This window comes from Pseudoliparis swirei, chromosome 12, assembly GCF_029220125.1.
Source record: "Pseudoliparis swirei isolate HS2019 ecotype Mariana Trench chromosome 12, NWPU_hadal_v1, whole genome shotgun sequence".
NCBI classification, from domain to species: domain Eukaryota; kingdom Metazoa; phylum Chordata; class Actinopteri; order Perciformes; family Liparidae; genus Pseudoliparis; species Pseudoliparis swirei.
This window is the reverse complement of record NC_079399.1, coordinates 1311073-1328072: the sequence shown is the minus strand read 5'-3', so window position 1 is coordinate 1328072 and position 17000 is coordinate 1311073. Positions and strand designations below refer to the sequence as shown.

Here is a 17000-nt window from a genome sequence, read left to right as displayed (position 1 = left end):
GGTGTGTGTGTTTCTGTGAGTATCTGTGTGAGTGTGTGTGTGTGTCTGGGTGTGTGTGTCTCTGTGAGTATCTGTGTGAGTTTGTGTGTGTGTCTGGGTGTGTGTGTTTCTGTGAGTGTCTATGAGTGTGTGTGTGTGTGTCTGGGTGTGTGTGTTTCTGTGAGTGTCTGTGTGTGTGTGAGTGTGTCGATGAGTGTGTGTGACTGGGTGTGTTTGTGTGTTTATGTGTGTGTGTCTGTGAGTGTGTGTGTGAGAGTGTGTGTGTGTGTTTTGTGTGTGTTTTGTCAGTGAGTGTGTGTGTGTTTTGTGGGTGTGTGTGTGTGTTTTGTCAGTGTGCAAATCTGTCTGCTTGTATTGATCCTCTGGAGAAGCAGAGAGGAGCCGTGACCTTTGACCTTTGAGATGGAGTGAACGTCCTGAGGACTTGAGCTCAAAGCGTGTTTAAAGCGCTGCTCAGTGATGTTGATGTTGTTGGTGTTGCTATGACGATTACGAGTAAAGCACCGCGGCCTGGAGCACCGACGTGAAACAGTTGAGTTCACTTGAGGGACTCACACCCCGTCTCCGGCTGGACTCTCCTCTGAGACCTGTTGCCATGGAGACCCTCATGGGACAACAGGGTCTCAGGATCACCAAGCCACTCGAACTCCTCCCCCACGTTAAGCTCCTCCCCACGCATTAAGCTCCTCCCCCATGTTACGGTGGCGGTTCACGGAGGAGAACATTCACTAATTTAGTCCACTCAGCGAAGACCTTGATTCAAGACGTTACGTTGTGTCGTTACGTCGTGTCGTTACGTCGTGTCGTTACGTCGTGTCGTTACGTCGTGTCGTTACGTCGTGTCGTTACGTCGTGTCGTTACGTCGCGGTCGCCGCGTGTCGCGCCGCGGTCGCCACGCCGCGGTCGCTACGCCGTGTCGCTACGCCGCGTCGCCACGCGTCGCCGTGTCGCTACGCCGTCGCACGCTACGCGGTCGCCGCCGTGTGTCGCCACGCACGGTCGCTACGCCGTGTCGCATGTCGCCACGCCGTGTCGCTACGCGTTGTCGCTACGCCGCGGCCGTCGCGTCGCCACGCCGTGTCGCACGCGTCGCGTGTGTCGCCGCGTGTCGCTACGCCGCGTCGCTTCGCCGCGTCGCGTCGCTTCGCCGCGTCGCTTCGCCGCGTCGCTTCGCCGCGTCGCTTCGCCGCGGTCGCCACGCTGTCACGCCGTGTCGTCGCCGTCGCCACGTGTCGTCGCTACGCGCGTGTCGCTACGCGGTCGCGTGTCGTGTCGGCCGTCGCTACGCCGTGTCGTCGCCGCGGTCGCACGCCGCGTCGTTACGCCGTGTCGCTACGCCGTGTCGCCACGCCGCGTCGCTACGCCGCGGTCGCGGTCGCCACGCCGCCGTCGCTACGTCGGTCGCGTCGCTACGCCGCGTTGCGTCGCTACGCCGTGTCGGTCGCTTGTGTCGCCGTGTCGCTACGCCGCGTCGCCATGCGTCGCCGTACGCGGTCGCCGTCGCTACGCCGTGTCGCTACGCGGTCGTGTCGCGCCACGTCGCCGTGTCGCTACCGCATCGCGTCGTCGCCGCCACGTCGCCACGCCGTGTCGTCGCGTACGCCGTCGCCGTCGCTACGCCAGTCGCGCCGCGTCGCCGTGTCGCCGTGTCGCCACGCCGTGTCGCTACGCCGTGTCGCCACGCCGTCGCCACGCCGTGTCGCCACGCCGTGTCGCTACGCCGTGTCACCCGCGTCGTTACGCCGCGGTCGCTACGCCGCCGCGGTCGCCGTTACGCCGTCGCTACGCCGCGTCGCCACGCCGCGTCGTCGCTACGCCGCGTCGCTACGCCGCACGCGGTCGTCGCGTCGCCACGCCGCGTCGCCACGCCGTGTCGTGTCGCCGTGTCGCTACGCGTGTCGCCGTCGTGTCGCCGCCGTGTCGCTACGCCGCGTCGCTACGCCGCGTCGCGTCGTACGTCGTGTCGCTACGCCGTGTCGCTACGCCGCCGTTACGCCGCGCTACGCGTGTCGCCGCGCTACGCCGCGGTCGCTACGCCGTGTCGCTACGGTGTCGGTCGCCGCCGTGTGTCGCGTCGCTACGCCGTGTCGCACGCCGCGGTCGCTAGGTCGTACGCTACGCCGTCGCCGTGTCGCGCCGTGTCGTTACGCCGTGTCGCTACGCCGCGGTCGCCGTGTCGCTACGCCGTGTCGGTTACGCTGTGTCGTTACGCGCGTCGCCACGCCGTCGCTACGCCGTCGCTACGCCGCGTCGTACGCCGTGTCGCTACGCGTCGCTACGCCGCGGTCGCTACGCCGTCGTGTCGCTACGCCGTCGCTACCGCGCGGTCGCCACGCCGCGTCGCTACGTCGTGTCGCTACGCCGCGTCGCCAGGTCGCGTCGCTACGCCGTGTCGCTACGCCGCGTCGCCACGCCGCGCTACGCCGTGTCGCCACGCCGCGTCGCTACGTCGCGTCGCCACGTCGTTACGCCGGTCGCTACGCCGTGTCGCTACGCCGCGTCGCCCGCTACGCTGTTACGCCGCGTCGCTACGTCGCCGTCGCCGTGTCGCGGTCGCTAGCCGCGGTCGCTACGCCGTGTGTCGCTACGCCGGTCATTACGCCGTGGTCGCCGTGTCGCGGTCGCTACGCCATGTCGCTACGCCGTGTCGCTACGCCGCTACGCCGTCGCTACGCCGTGTCGGTCGCTAGTCATTACGCCGTGTCGGTCGGTCGCGGTCGCTAGGTCGCGGTCGTCTACGCTGTGTCGTTACGTTGTCGTTTCTCTCCTGCAGTTCTCTCCGTTCTGCCGGGCGGTGCTGGCGTCCTGCTCCTACGACTTCACCGTCAGGTAAGAGGAAGTGTTCCTTTCTTCTTCTGTGGTGTCTTCAGCTTCATGTCGCTTTGTGAACTCACAGCTGTTTAAATAAAGTTTCATTGTGGAAACACCAGAAGTAACGTCTGTAAAGGACACATTTATTCTGAGAGTTTTTCTCATATCGTATTGTAAAGTTTAATTAGAGAGCTGTCAATCACCTGTAGCCCCGCCCCCAAAGCGTCCCCTGTCAATCACCTGTAGCCCCGCCCCTAAAGCCCCTGCTTCATGGTCTGACTCTAAATGACCATAAAGTATAAATGATGACATCATGCTGTATAGAAGAAGACTTGAAACTAGAGACTGAGACATAAACTCATGTTTACAATGTTTACTGAGGGAATACATCAAGAGAAGTAGAGTCACTATATAGACTTCTATACAACCAGAGTCGCCCCCTGGTGAACAGGAGAGAGAATGCAGCTTTAACACATGAAACATAGACTTCTATACAACCAGAGGAGCCCCCTGGTGGTCAGGAGAGAGAATGCAGCTTTAACACATGAAGCATAGACTTCTATACAACCAGAGGAGTCGCCCCCTGGTGGTCAGGAGAGAGAATGCATCTTTAACACATGAAGCGTAGACTTCTATACAACCAGAGGAGCCCCCTGGTGGTCAGGAGAGAGAATGCAGCTTCAACTCATGAATCATAGACTTCTATACAACCAGAGGAGCCCCCTGGTGGTCAGGAGAGAGAATGCAGCTTTAACACATGAAGCATAGACTTCTATACAACCAGAGGAGTCGCCCCCTGGTGGTCAGGAGAGAGAATGCATCTTTAACACATGAAGCGTAGACTTCTATACAACCAGAGGAGCCCCCTGGTGGTCAGGAGAGAGAATGCAGCTCTAACACAGCAGGGTAAGGACGTGGTCTCCTCCTCCTCCCCCTCTCCTCCTCCCTCTCCTCCCCCCTCCCCCTCTCCTCCTCCTCCTCCTCCTCCTCCCCTCTCCCCCTCTCCTCCTCCCTCTCCTCCCCTCCCTCTCCCTCCCTCCCTCTCCCTCCCCCTCCCCCCTCCCTCCTCTCCTCCTCCCTCCCCCTCCCTCCTCCCTCTCCTCCCTCCTCTCCTCCCTCCCCTCTCCTCCTCCCCTCTCCTCCCTCTCCTCTCCCCTCCTCTCTCCCCTCTCCCTCCCCCTCCTCCCTCCTCCCCTCCTCTCCTCCTCCCCTCCTCCTCCCTCCCTCTCCTCCTCCTCTCCTCACCCTCCTCCCCCCTCCTCTCCTCTCCCCTCCTCCCCTCCTCTCCTCCTCCTCCTCTCCTCTCTCCTCCTCCCCCTCCCCTCTCCTCCTCTCCTCCTCTCCTCCTCCCCCTCTCCTCCTCCCTCTCCTCCCTCCCTCCTCCTCCTCTCCTCCCCTCCCTCTCCTCCTCCCTCTCTCCTCGGGCTGATGATCTGTGGCTCTGTGTAATGTGTGATGAGGAGCACTGAGCCGTGAGATGGAGCCCCAATGAGTTCATAACGTCTGTGAGGGCTGCCTCTGACTGAGGCCACGCCCCCTCAGCAGGGTGAGCTGCTCTCTGACTGAGGCCACGCCCCCTCAGCAGGGTGAGCTGCTCTCTGACTCTGAGGCCACGCCCCCTCTCACCCTCAGCTGAGAGAGTCAAGATTCAAGATTCAAGATGTTTTATTTGTCACATACACACACAGGGTGTGCAGTGAAATGAAAGTGGCAATGCTCAGCAGGAATGTGCAAGGGCAACAAGTACACACTATTTACAATAAAAAACACAATATTTACAGTAAGTGTGTGTGTGTGTGTGTGTGTGTGTGTGTGTGTGTGTGTGTGTGTGCCTAAGAGGGGCAGTTGTGTGGGTCTATGTGGGGGTCCTGGTGAGGTCGGAGTTCACAGTCCTGATGGCCTGAGGAAAGAAACTCCGTCTCAGTCTCTCTGTTCTTGCAGCGTGACTACGGAGGCGCCTGCCTGACCGCAGCAGCTGAAACAGTCTGTTGTTGGTGGACCGGAGGATCCTTCATGATCCTGCCGGCTCTGGTTCTGCACCTCCTGGTGTACAAGTCCTGCAGGGTGGGAGTGTAGTTCAATAGTGCGTTCAGCCGAACGCACTACTCTCTGCAGAGCCTTCCTGTCCTGAGCGGAGCAGTTGCCAAACCAGGCTGTGATGCTTCCTGTCAGGACGCCTCTACAGCTCCACAGTAGAAGGACTGAAGGATCCTCTGGGAAACTTTAAATTTCCTCAGCTGCCTGAGGTGGTAGAGGCGCTGCCTTGCCTTTCTCACCAGAGTGTCTGTGTTCGCTGACCATGTCACTTCCTCGGTGATGTGGACTCCCAGGTATTTATACCGCTCACCCTCTCCACAGTAGTCCTGTTAATCCCCAGTGGTGAGTGCGTCCTCTGTTGTTGTACCCTGCCAAAGACCACAATCAGCTCCTTAGTTTTGGTGACATTCATGATGAGGCTGTTGTCCCGGCACCAGAGTGACAGATCAGCAACTTCCTCCAGGTAGGCCTAAGCTGAGTTGTCGGAGATCAGGCCCACCACCACTGTGTCATCCGCAAACTTGATGATGGTGTTGAGCTGAACCTGGCCACACAGTCATGTGTGTACAGGGAGTACAGCAGGGGTCTGACGACGCAACCCTGCCACGATCCTGTGTTCAGGGTGAGGGATTTGGAGGTGTGTCTGCCCACCCTGACCACCTGTGGCCTGGCGGTCAGGAAGTCCAGGATCCAAGCACACAGGGGGGTGTTCAGTCCCAGCTCAATCAGCTTGCCGGCCAGTCTGGAGGGGACTATGGTGTTGAAAGCTGAACTATAATCAATGAACAGCAGTCTCACATAGCCCCCCCTCTGGCTGTCCAGATGAGAGAGTGTGGTGTGCAGTACCTGGGAGACAGCATCATCTGTGGATCTGTTTGGGCGATAAGCAAACTGCAGCGGGTCCATGGAGGAAGGGAGGAAGGCGCAGATGTAGTCCTTTATCAGCCTCTCAGCATTTCATGACCACCGAGGTGAGGGCCACCGTCGGTAGTCATTCATACATGCTGGAGAAGCATTCTTGGGCACAGGGACAATAGTGGATCTCTTGAAGCAGGCGGGGACCACGGACTCAGCCAGGAGAGGTTGAATATTGTGGTGAACACTGAGCTAGCTGATTAGCACAGGTCTTCAGTACTCGCCCAGATATGCCATCTGACCTGCAGCTTTCCTGGTGTTCACCCTCAACAGAGCCCTCCTCACACTGTGCTCGGTCACAGAGAGTGTGTGTTCATCCCCAGCGGTAGAACTCACCGGCTACGCTTAACGGTGTTGTTAGTTCGGAGCTAGCGCTGTTGTTGCTAGCCTCAAACCGCATAAAATGAGTTCAGGTCGTCCGCTAGGGATGCGGCACTCACCATTGCGCGGTCTGCTCTGTAGTCTGTGATAGTCCGTAGCCCCTGCCATAGGCCTGGTGTCGCGCTGCTCCATCTGTGATTCCACTCTGTCTCGGTACCTCCTCTTGGCTTCCTTCACCGCCTCCTCAGTCCATAGACCGCTGCCTTGTACTGCCCATGTTGCCGGATACAAGACCGGAGTTATAGGCAGCAGTACGGGCGCTCACAGCTTCACGGATGGATACAACTTTACGGTTTTGGTTAGAAAGACCCTAACGCTTTATGAGTGATGAGTGTAACTCCGTTAGGTTATGAGGCTCATTGCTACTGTTAGAAACTGGCTGACCACACTGGAGAGTCGCAGATTCAGCCTCCCGGTCGGCGACCACGGCAGGAGCGCCCCTGTAGCTCAGCTTCCATTACCGCCAGGCCACCTTTTGTGTCCTCGTCTCTATTGTGAAAAATGGTCGCCCTCTAAATCTGAAAAAAAAAAATGGTCGTTGTGGGTTCTTTTGTAAACATCAAGTCTTGTTGCATCACCATCGTCAGCAGATCATACATCATCATCTCATCATCGCTACCAGCAGCAGCACTTTTCTGGAGGAGGATCCACTGGTCATTAATCGCCGCCGCTCTCTCCTCCTCCCTGTGTTTATGAGGTGTGTCTTTCAGAGCTTCCCTCCCTGTTTAGGCTCATTGGTGTGATGCTATACGTCGCGTGCCTCTCGATGTATTGATGTGATGTTGATGATGTCGCACTTCACGATGTATTGATGTGATGTTGATGATATCGCACTTCCACGATGTATTGATGTGATGTTGATGATATCGCACTTCACGATGTATTGATGTGATGTTGATGATATCGCACTTCACGATGTATTGATGTGATGCTGATGATGTCGCACTCACGATGTATTGATGTGATGTTGATGATATCGTACCTCTACGATGTATTGATGTGATGTTGATGATATCGTACCTCTACGATGTATTGATGTGATGTTGATTATGTCGTACCTCTACGATGTATTGATGTGATGTTGATGATGTCGTACCTCTACGATGTATTGATGTGATGTTGATGATATCGTACCTCTACGATGTATTGATGTGATGTTGATGATGTCGTACCTCTACGATGTATTGATGTGATGTTGATGATATCGTACCTCTACGATGTATTGATGTGATGTTGATGATATCGTACTTCTCGTAGAGACATGAAGTTTGATCCCGTTCATCTTCAACAGAAGACTTTCCTAAGAGACATCGTGAACTATTATACTGCAAAATATCCACTTTCTGTTATTAATTCGCCATAAATGTAGAGCTCACTGTATGTAAAATGGCGCTGTGCCAACGGCTGCTTGTTTCAGTAGTGGCGTTTTGCTTTTATTTTATTGTCTTTTTTTGCACTTTTCCTCTCTTTTTCTTTTTCTTTTCTTTCACGTTTGTCTTAGTTACGGTCGGACACTGGACCATAACTACTTTTTTCGATAATTCTACTGTGGCTTTTGTTCACTTTGTCGTGAGTATCGGAGAGCCACAGCAAAACAATGACGGGTCCGTCGTCTACTCGCTCAGCTGATCGCGCTGTGCAGGCCGCAGCTTCTGCCTGGAGAAAGACCTGTGATCCCGCTGGAGCTACGGAGAAGGGCTCGCGGTTGCAGATCGGGTGTCAAGCGGAGGGCTAAACGAGGAGATACAAACCCTCGGTACCGCCGATCATAACGGGAACGTGAGGTCTTTGGCGAATAAGACGGATGAGCTCGGCGCGCTGGTAATGACCGAGAGGATCTTCCGTGAGAGCAGTCTCTTGTGCTTCACTGAGACGTGGCTGCACGCGGACTATCCGGATCACAGCGTCTTTGCCCGGCTTCAGGACTGTTCGGCTGACAGAGACGCTACACAGAGCGGTAAGAAGAGGGGGGATCGCTGTTTATGTGAATGAACGGTGGTGCCACCCGGACCATGTGTGCGTGAAGGAGCGCTTCTGTAGCCCGAACATTGAACTGTTGGCCGTGGGGATGCGCCCGTACTATTTGCCGAGAGAGTTCACGTCCGCCATTGTGGTTGTCGTGTACGTGCCGCCATCAGCTGACGCTGAGGAAGCTGTGGACACCATCCACTCCACTGTGTCTGCTCTGCTGAATCATCAGCCTGCAGCATTCATGGCTATCACTGGTGACTTTAACCACACCACATTGGAAAAAGCTCTGCCAACCTTCCATCAATACATAGACTGCCCAACAAGGAACAATAAAACTCTGGACTTGCTGTATGCTAATACTAAGGACGATACAGCGCCACTGCCCTTCCCCTCGGCAGGTCTGATCATGACCTGGTCCGCTGACACCCAGGTATGTTCCTCTGGTGAAGAGCCTGCCGGTGACCACCAGTACTGTGAGGAGGTGGTCTCTGGAGGCTAACGACGCCTACAGGACTGCTTCGAGTCAACGGACTGGGATGTGCTGTGTGGACCGCACGGGAGGACATCAACAGGATGACCGACTGCATCACGGAATACATCAAGTTCTGTGAACACACCACCATCCCATCACGGACTGTGCGCTGCTTCCCAACAACAAGCCCTGGATCACCAGGGACCTGAAGCGCTTCTTAACATGAAGAAAGCTGCTTTCAGGTCTGGAGACAGGGATGAGCTGAGGAAAGCCCAGCGCAACCTGAAGGTGAAGCTCAGGAGGCAAGGACTCCTACAGGAGGAAGCTGAGGCCAAACCCAGCTGAACAACACAAGGAGGTGTGGTCTGGCATGAAGCAGATAACTGGCTTCAAGGTGGGAGGAGACAGCCAGGGGCTCCTGGAGGGCCAACCAGCTCAACTGTTTCAACAGGTTCAGTTCACAGCCTCTCCTGTCTCCTCACACATCACACCTCCCAAACACCTCCCCTCTGTCCCCCTGCTGAGCTGCACATCCACCGAGCCCTCAATAACAATGGGCTCCTCCACCTCCCCTCTCTCTGTGACGACTGGCCAGGTGAGAAGACAGCTGGAGAAACTACACCAGCGCAGAGCTGAAGATCCTGATGGCATCAGCCCCAGGGTCCTAAAGACCTGCGCCACCCAGCTGTCTGGTGTCCTGCAGCGCCTCTTCAACCTCAGCCTGAGGCTGGGGAAGTCCCGTGCTGTGGAAGACGCCGTGCCTGGTCCCTGTCCCCAAGAAGTCAACACCATCTGGCCTCAACGACTACCGACCGTCGCCTCACCTCCCATGTGATGAAGGTGCTGGAGAGGCTGGTCTTGGCCCACCTCCGGCCGAGGTGAAATCGTCGCTGGACCTCTGCAATTTGCTTACCAGCCTCATGTGGGAGTGGACGACGCCATCATCTACCTGCTTCAACGAGCTCAGTCGCACCTGGATGGAACCGTGTCTCTGTGAGAGTCACTTTCTTTGACTTCTCCAGTGCATTTAACACCATCCAGCCACTGCTGCTGAGTGAGAAGCTGCTGGTGGCCGGTGTGGACGCGCCCACCATCTCCTGGATCACTGACTACCTCACAGGCAGACCACAGTTTGTCAGAATGGGCGGTGCTGTCTGGAACGGTGGTCAGTGATGTTGGAGCCCACAGGCAACTGTTCTGTCTCCCTTCCTCTTCACCCTGTACACCAGTGACTTCCAGTACAACACGGAGTCATGCCATCTGCAGAAGTACTCTGATGATTCTGCAGTGGTCGGGTGTATTAGGGATGGACGGGAGGAGGAGTACAGGGCAGTGGTGAGTGACTTTGTAAAGTGGGCCGATGAGAACCACCTGCGGCTGAACGTGGCCAAGACCAGAGAGATGGTGGTGGACTTCAGGAGGAAGGCGACAGCTCCTACACCTCTGAGTGTCCTGGGAGTGGACGTGGACATGGTGGAGGAGTACAAGTACCTGGGCGTCTCCATCGACAGCCGACTGAACTGGAAGGCCAACATCAACGCTGTGTACAAGAAGGGGATGAGTCGACTCTTTTTCCTGAGAAAGCTTGGATCCTTCAACGTGTGCAGCAAGATGCTGGAGTTATTCTACCAGTCGGTTGTGGCCAGTGTGCTGCACTTTGCCATTGTCTGCTGGGGGGACAGCATCCGAGCCGGTGACACCAGCCGCCTTAACAAACTGGTTAGGAAGGCTGGCTCCATCATCGGCTGCCAGCTGGAGCACCTGGAACAGGTGGTGGAGAGGAGGACGTTGAAGAAACTGCTGTCCATATTGGACCACCCGGACCACCCTCTCCACCACCTCCTACAGGGACAGAGGAGTACTTTCTCCAAACGTCTCCTCACGCTCCGCTGCCACAAGGACAGATACAGGAGAACATTCCTGCCGACGGCTATGAGGCTCTACAACAGTTCACCTCTTGCCAGATCACCCTAACCCTTCTTATATTTGTGTTTTTTATTTTTATTTTTATTGTGTGTTGCTGCTACTGGCTCGACAAATTTCCCCTTGGGGATTAATAAAGTATCTATCTATCTATCTATCTATCTATGTGTGAGGGGGGAGGGGGGGGGGACCTGAAGATAAATGTGGTGACAAACTGGTTTTATTGATCCACTTTCATTGGCTCGCATACGAGATGCTGGTCACTGATTTCATCTCGCACGCACACACACACACACGCACACACACACACTCTGCTTTAATAAAGCTCAGGGACAGATCAAAACAATATTTATTATTCATTTCCAGGACAAGACTAAAATAATGAAAAAAATAACACACACACACACACCTGCCTCCTGTGTTGATCTCCTGTACATAGAGAACAAGACGTGAATGCAGCATCAGTCATATGCAAATACAGGAGAGCACACGGTCCATTAACCGTTTACACACACACATACACACACATACACACACATATACACACACACACACACAAAGGTACACTCAGAAGAAAGTGAATGTTCGCAGCTCATTTCATATTAACTTTCGTTACCTGACACCCATCACTCATCCTGTGTGTCTGTGTGTGAGTGAGTGTGTGTGTGTGTCTGTGTGTGTGTGTGGGGGGGGGGTCTGTGTGAGTGTCTGTGTGTGTGTGTGTGTGAGTCTGTGTGAGTGTGTGTGTATTAATACAGGACTAATGGAGCAGCAGTGTTCCTTCTGAAATGATTTAATTACATTTGCAAAGTGGATGAGTCTGGAGGGAGTGTTTGCTGCGTCAGGGCTATTGGCACACACACACACACACTCACACACACACACTGACCCACACATACACACACACACACACCGACCCACACACACACACAGTCACACACACACACACAGTCACACACACACACAGTCACACACTCACACACACACACACCGACCCACACACACACACACAGTCACACACACACACACACCGACCCACACACACTCACACACACAGTCACACACACACACACACACAGACCCACTCAGTCAGGACCAGGTGGTCTTTCAATCAGTCTGATTGGCTGCCTGGAGGCTGTTTTATTGGCTCTGCTCTCGTCTTCAGTCTCCAGGTTGAGTTGTGACACTTCCTGTCGCGTGACACTTCCTGTCACGTGACTTGCGGCGTTTCTCAATCAGCGTTCTTTCCGTCCTTTTCCGTATTCGTGTCCTCGTGTCTCGTCATCAGTCTCTGAGGACATGTTCACATTCAAAGTCCTCTTCTCTCAAAGCTCGGTCAAAACACCCGGATGTGACTTGATCCTCCCACTTTACCCAGAATGCATCAGAGGAGACTTGTGCATCCTCTGGCCAGCCGATATCCCAGAATGCATTTCACCAGCAACCGGAAACAGTAGCGGAGGAGAAAATAAACTACCGACAGATGACTTTTTATAAATACTGTAGTTGAGTCAGGAATGTCATGTTATGATGTTTTCAGGTGAGAAGTTAGTTGTTTAAATATCAAATCTGTGGAGGTTTGTTACGATTCAGCCTCATAAAGATCTGCGCCTTAGATCTGAGGTTCTGCTCGCGGGACCAGTGAGCTCTGCAGAGCGGCGGTCAGCGCTGTGTGGCCGCCGACAGCAGCCTGATCTATATGTATACTGTCTATATATATATGTGTATATGTATGTGTATATATGTAGATATGTATATATATACACTACTGTTCAAAAGTTTGGGATCACCCAGACAATTTCGTGTTTTCCATGAAAACTCACACTTTTATTTATCAAATGAGTTGCAAAATGTATAGAAAATATAGTCAAGACATTGACAAGGTTAGAAATAATGATTTGTATTTGAAGTATTAATTTTTTTCTTCAAACTTTGCTTTCGTCAAAGAATGCTCCTTTTGCAGCAATTCCAGCATTGCAGACCTTTGGCATTCTAGCTGTTAATTTGTTGAGGTAATCTGTTGAAATGTCACCCCACGCTTCCTGAAGCACCTCCACCAGTTGGATTGGCTTGATGGGCACTTCTTGAGGACCATACGGTCAAGCTGCTCCCACAACAGCTCAATGGTTGAGATCTGGTGACTGGCCACTCCATTACAGACAGCAGCTGCCTGCTTCTTCCCTCAAGAGTTCTTCACAATGTGGAGGTGTGCTTTGGGTCATTGTCCTGTTGGAGGAGGACATTGGCTCCAATCAAGCGCTGCCCACAGGGTATGGCATGGCGTTGCCAAATGGAGTGATAGCCTTCCTTATTTAAAATCCCTTTGACCTGGTACAGATCTCCCACTTTACCAGCACCAAAGCAGCCCCAGACCATCACATGACCTCCACCATGCTTGACAGATGGTGTCAGGCACTCTTCCAGCATCTTTTCACCTGTTCTGCGTCTCACAAATGTTCTTCTGTGTGATCCAAACACCTCAAACTTGGATTCATCTGTCCAGAACACCTTTCCCAATCTTCCTCTGTCCAATGCCTGTGTTCTTTTGCCCATACCAATCTTTTCTTTTCATTGGCCAGTCTCAGATATGGCTTATTCTTTGCCACTCTGCCTAGGAGGCCAGCATCCCGAGTCGCCTCTTCACTGTCGACGTTGACACTGGCGTTTTGGGTACCATTTAAAGAAGCTGCCAGTTGAGGACCTGTGGCGCCTATTTCTCAAACTAGAGACTCTAATGTACTTGTCTTCTTGCTGAGTTGTGCACCGGGGCCTCCCACTTCTCTTTCTGCTCTGGTTAGAGCCCGTTTGTGCTGTTCTCTGAAGGGAGTAGTACACACCGCTGGAGGACATTTTCAGTTTCTTTGCAATTTCTCGCATGGAATAGCCTTCATTTCTAAGAGCAAGAATAGACTGGCGAGTTTCACAGGAAACTTCTTTTTTTCTGGCCATTTTGAGAGAGTTATCGAACCCACAAATGTGATGCTCCAGATAATCAACTAGCTCAAAGGAAGGCCAGTTTTATAGTTTATATCTCCAGCATAACTGTTTTCAGCTGTGCTAACATAATTGCACAAGGGTTTTCAAGGGTTTTATAATCAGACATTAGTCTTCTAAGGCGATTAGCAAACACAATGTACCATTAGAACACTGGAGTGATCGTTGATGGAAATGGGCCTCTATACACCTCTGGAGATATTTCATTAGAAACCAGACGTTTCCACCTAGAATAGTCATTTACCACATTAACAATGTATAGAGTGTATTTCTGATTGATTTAATGTTATCTTCATTGAAAAAAACAATGCTTTTCTTTGAAAAATAAGGACATTTCTAAGTGATCCCAAACTTTTGAACGGTAGTGTATACACACACATAATTCAAAATAAAATAATTATATTTCAAGAATAATGAAAAAAAAAAATACATTTATCTATATACATTTACAGATACATTCATAGATATATATTTATATATATATATACATTTATATATAAATGTATATATATATATATGTAGATTTATATAAATATATGTATTTATATATATATATATATTGATTTATTTATATATATAAATGTAGAAATATATCTAAATGTCAAAATATAAATGTAAATGTGTATATCTATATTTATATATACATTTATATATATATATTTATACATTTATATAAATGTATAAATATATATATAAATGTGTGTGTGTGTGTAGGTTCTGGGACTACAGCAGGCAGCATAATCTCCTAGAAACCGTGGAGCATCACTCTGAGTTTGTGTGTGGACTCGACTTCAACCTGCACATCCCCAACCAGGTAACACACACACACACACACACACTCAATACACACACACAGACACACACACACACACACACACACACACACACACACACACACACACACACACACACACACAAAATACACACACAATACACACACACACACACACTCAATACACACAATACACACACACACACACAAAATACACACACACACACAATACACACACCAACACACACACTCAATACACACAATACACACACACAAAATACACACACACACACACACACTCAATACACACACACACACTGGGGGATCCTCTAGGTTCTCTTTTCTGGGGCTTCTAAGCATCAGAATACTTCCTGAGAGAGAGAGAGTCTCCAGCTGAGAGTCAATAATGACTCATTGTGAGAGACAGAGATGAGAGAGAGAGTCAGTAATGAGCTGTATTGTTGTGTGTGTGTATTGTTGTGTGTGTGTGTATTGGTGTGTGTGTGTTTTGTTGTGATCGTGTTAGAGGCCTGGACATGTGGAAGAGATAAGAGCTCAACACCTCCTTCTCTCCTCCCCCTGTTCTCCCTCTGTTCTCCTCCCCCTGTTCTCCTTTATTATCTGTGAACTCTTCTGTTTTGGTCTCACCACCTGCAGCTACCCATCATCTCTGTCTTACACACACACACACACACACACACACACACACACACACACACACACACACACACACACACACACACACACGTACACACACACACACACACACACACACACACACACACACACACACACACACACACACACACACACACACACAGGTACCAACACACACACACACACACACACACACACACACACACACAGGTACCAACACACACACACAGGTACCAACACACACACACACACACACAGGTACCAACACACACACACACACACACACACACACACACAACATCACACACACACACACACACACAGGTACACACACACACACAGGTACACACACACACACACACACACACACACACACACACACACACACACACACACACACACACACACACACAGGTACCAACACACACACACACAGGTACCAACACACACACACACACACACACACAGGTACCAACACACACACACACACACACACACACACAGGTACCAACACACACACACACACACAACACACACACACACACACACACACACACACACACACACACAGGTACCAACACACACACACACACACACACACAGGTACCAACACACACACACAGGTACCAACACACACACACACACACACACAGGTACCAACACACACACACAGGTACCAACACACACACACACACACACACACACACACACACAGGTACCAACACACACACACAGGTACCAACACACACACACACACACACAGGTACCAACACACACACACAGGTACCAACACACACACACACACACACACACACAGGTACCAACACACACACACACACAGGTACCAACACACACACACAGGTACTAACACACACACACACACACACACACACAGGTACCAACACACACACACACACACACACACACACACACAGGTACCAACACACACACACACACACACACACACACACACACACACACACACACACACACACACACACACACAGGTACCAACACACACACACACACACACACACACACACACAGGTACCAACACACACACACACACAGGTACCAACACACACACACACACACACAGGTACCAACACACACACACAGATACCAACACACACACACACACAGATACCAACACACACACACACACACACAGATACCAACACACACACACACACATATACCAACACACACACACACACACACACACACACACAGATACCAACACACACACACACACTAGTGTGGTGGTCTCTCGTCTCATCCAGGTGTAGCCACACGTGTCTGATGGATCACCTTCCTCACGGCACTTCAATTCAGTTTATTTGTATAGCCCAATTTCACAAATTACAAATTTGTCTCAGAGTGCTTTACAATCTGTACACATAGACATCCCTGCCCCAAAACCTCACATCGGACCAGGAAAAACTCCCAAATAACCCTTCAGGGGGAAAAAAAGGGAAGAAACCTGCAGGGGAGAACAGAGGAGGATCCCTCTCCTAGGATGGACAGATGCAATAGATGTCATGTGACCAGAAGGACAGATTTAGAGTTTAAATACATTCAATGAATATGACAGAGTGTATGAATAGTTCATAGTAGGCATATTCCACGATGGAGACCTCCACGATCCATCAGGCAGATGGCGGTGGGGAGGAGGAGTGGGCGGAGTCTCAACAGGACAGTGTGTGTATGTGTGTCTGTGTGTGTGTGTGTCTCTGTGTGTGTGTGTCGGGGCTCCAAGGTGATTGACATTCTACTTCTAACCCGTCTACCTGTCTCTAGACCCCGTCTACCTGTCTCTAAACACCGTCTACCTGTCTTTAGACCCCGTCTACCTGTCTCTAGGACCCCGTCTACCTGTCTCTAGACCCCGTCTACCTGTCTCTAGGACCCGTCTACCTGTCTCTAGGACCCCGTCTACCTGTCTCTAGACCCCGTCTACCTGTCTCTAGGACCCCGTCTACCTGTCTCTAGGACCCCGTCTACCTGTCTCTAGACCCCGTCTACCTGTCTCTAGACCCCGTCTACCTGTCTCTAGGACCCCGTCT

At 51.9% G+C, this 17000-nt stretch overlaps 1 protein-coding gene across 3 annotated transcripts in view; it reads left to right on the top strand.

Annotated features, from left to right (window-relative positions):
- Positions 1-17000, top strand: part of pex7 (peroxisomal biogenesis factor 7) — a 30209-nt gene that overhangs the window by 8584 nt on the left and 4625 nt on the right. For 2 of the 3 annotated variants that reach the window (XM_056428452.1, XM_056428453.1), the window contains exons 9-10: positions 2775-2830; positions 14220-14319. In XM_056428452.1, coding sequence (XP_056284427.1) covers positions 2775-2830; positions 14220-14319 — 156 coding nt within the window. The remainder of the gene's footprint in view (positions 1-2774; positions 2831-14219; positions 14320-17000) is intronic. The other variant, XM_056428455.1, reaches the window with a different exon arrangement.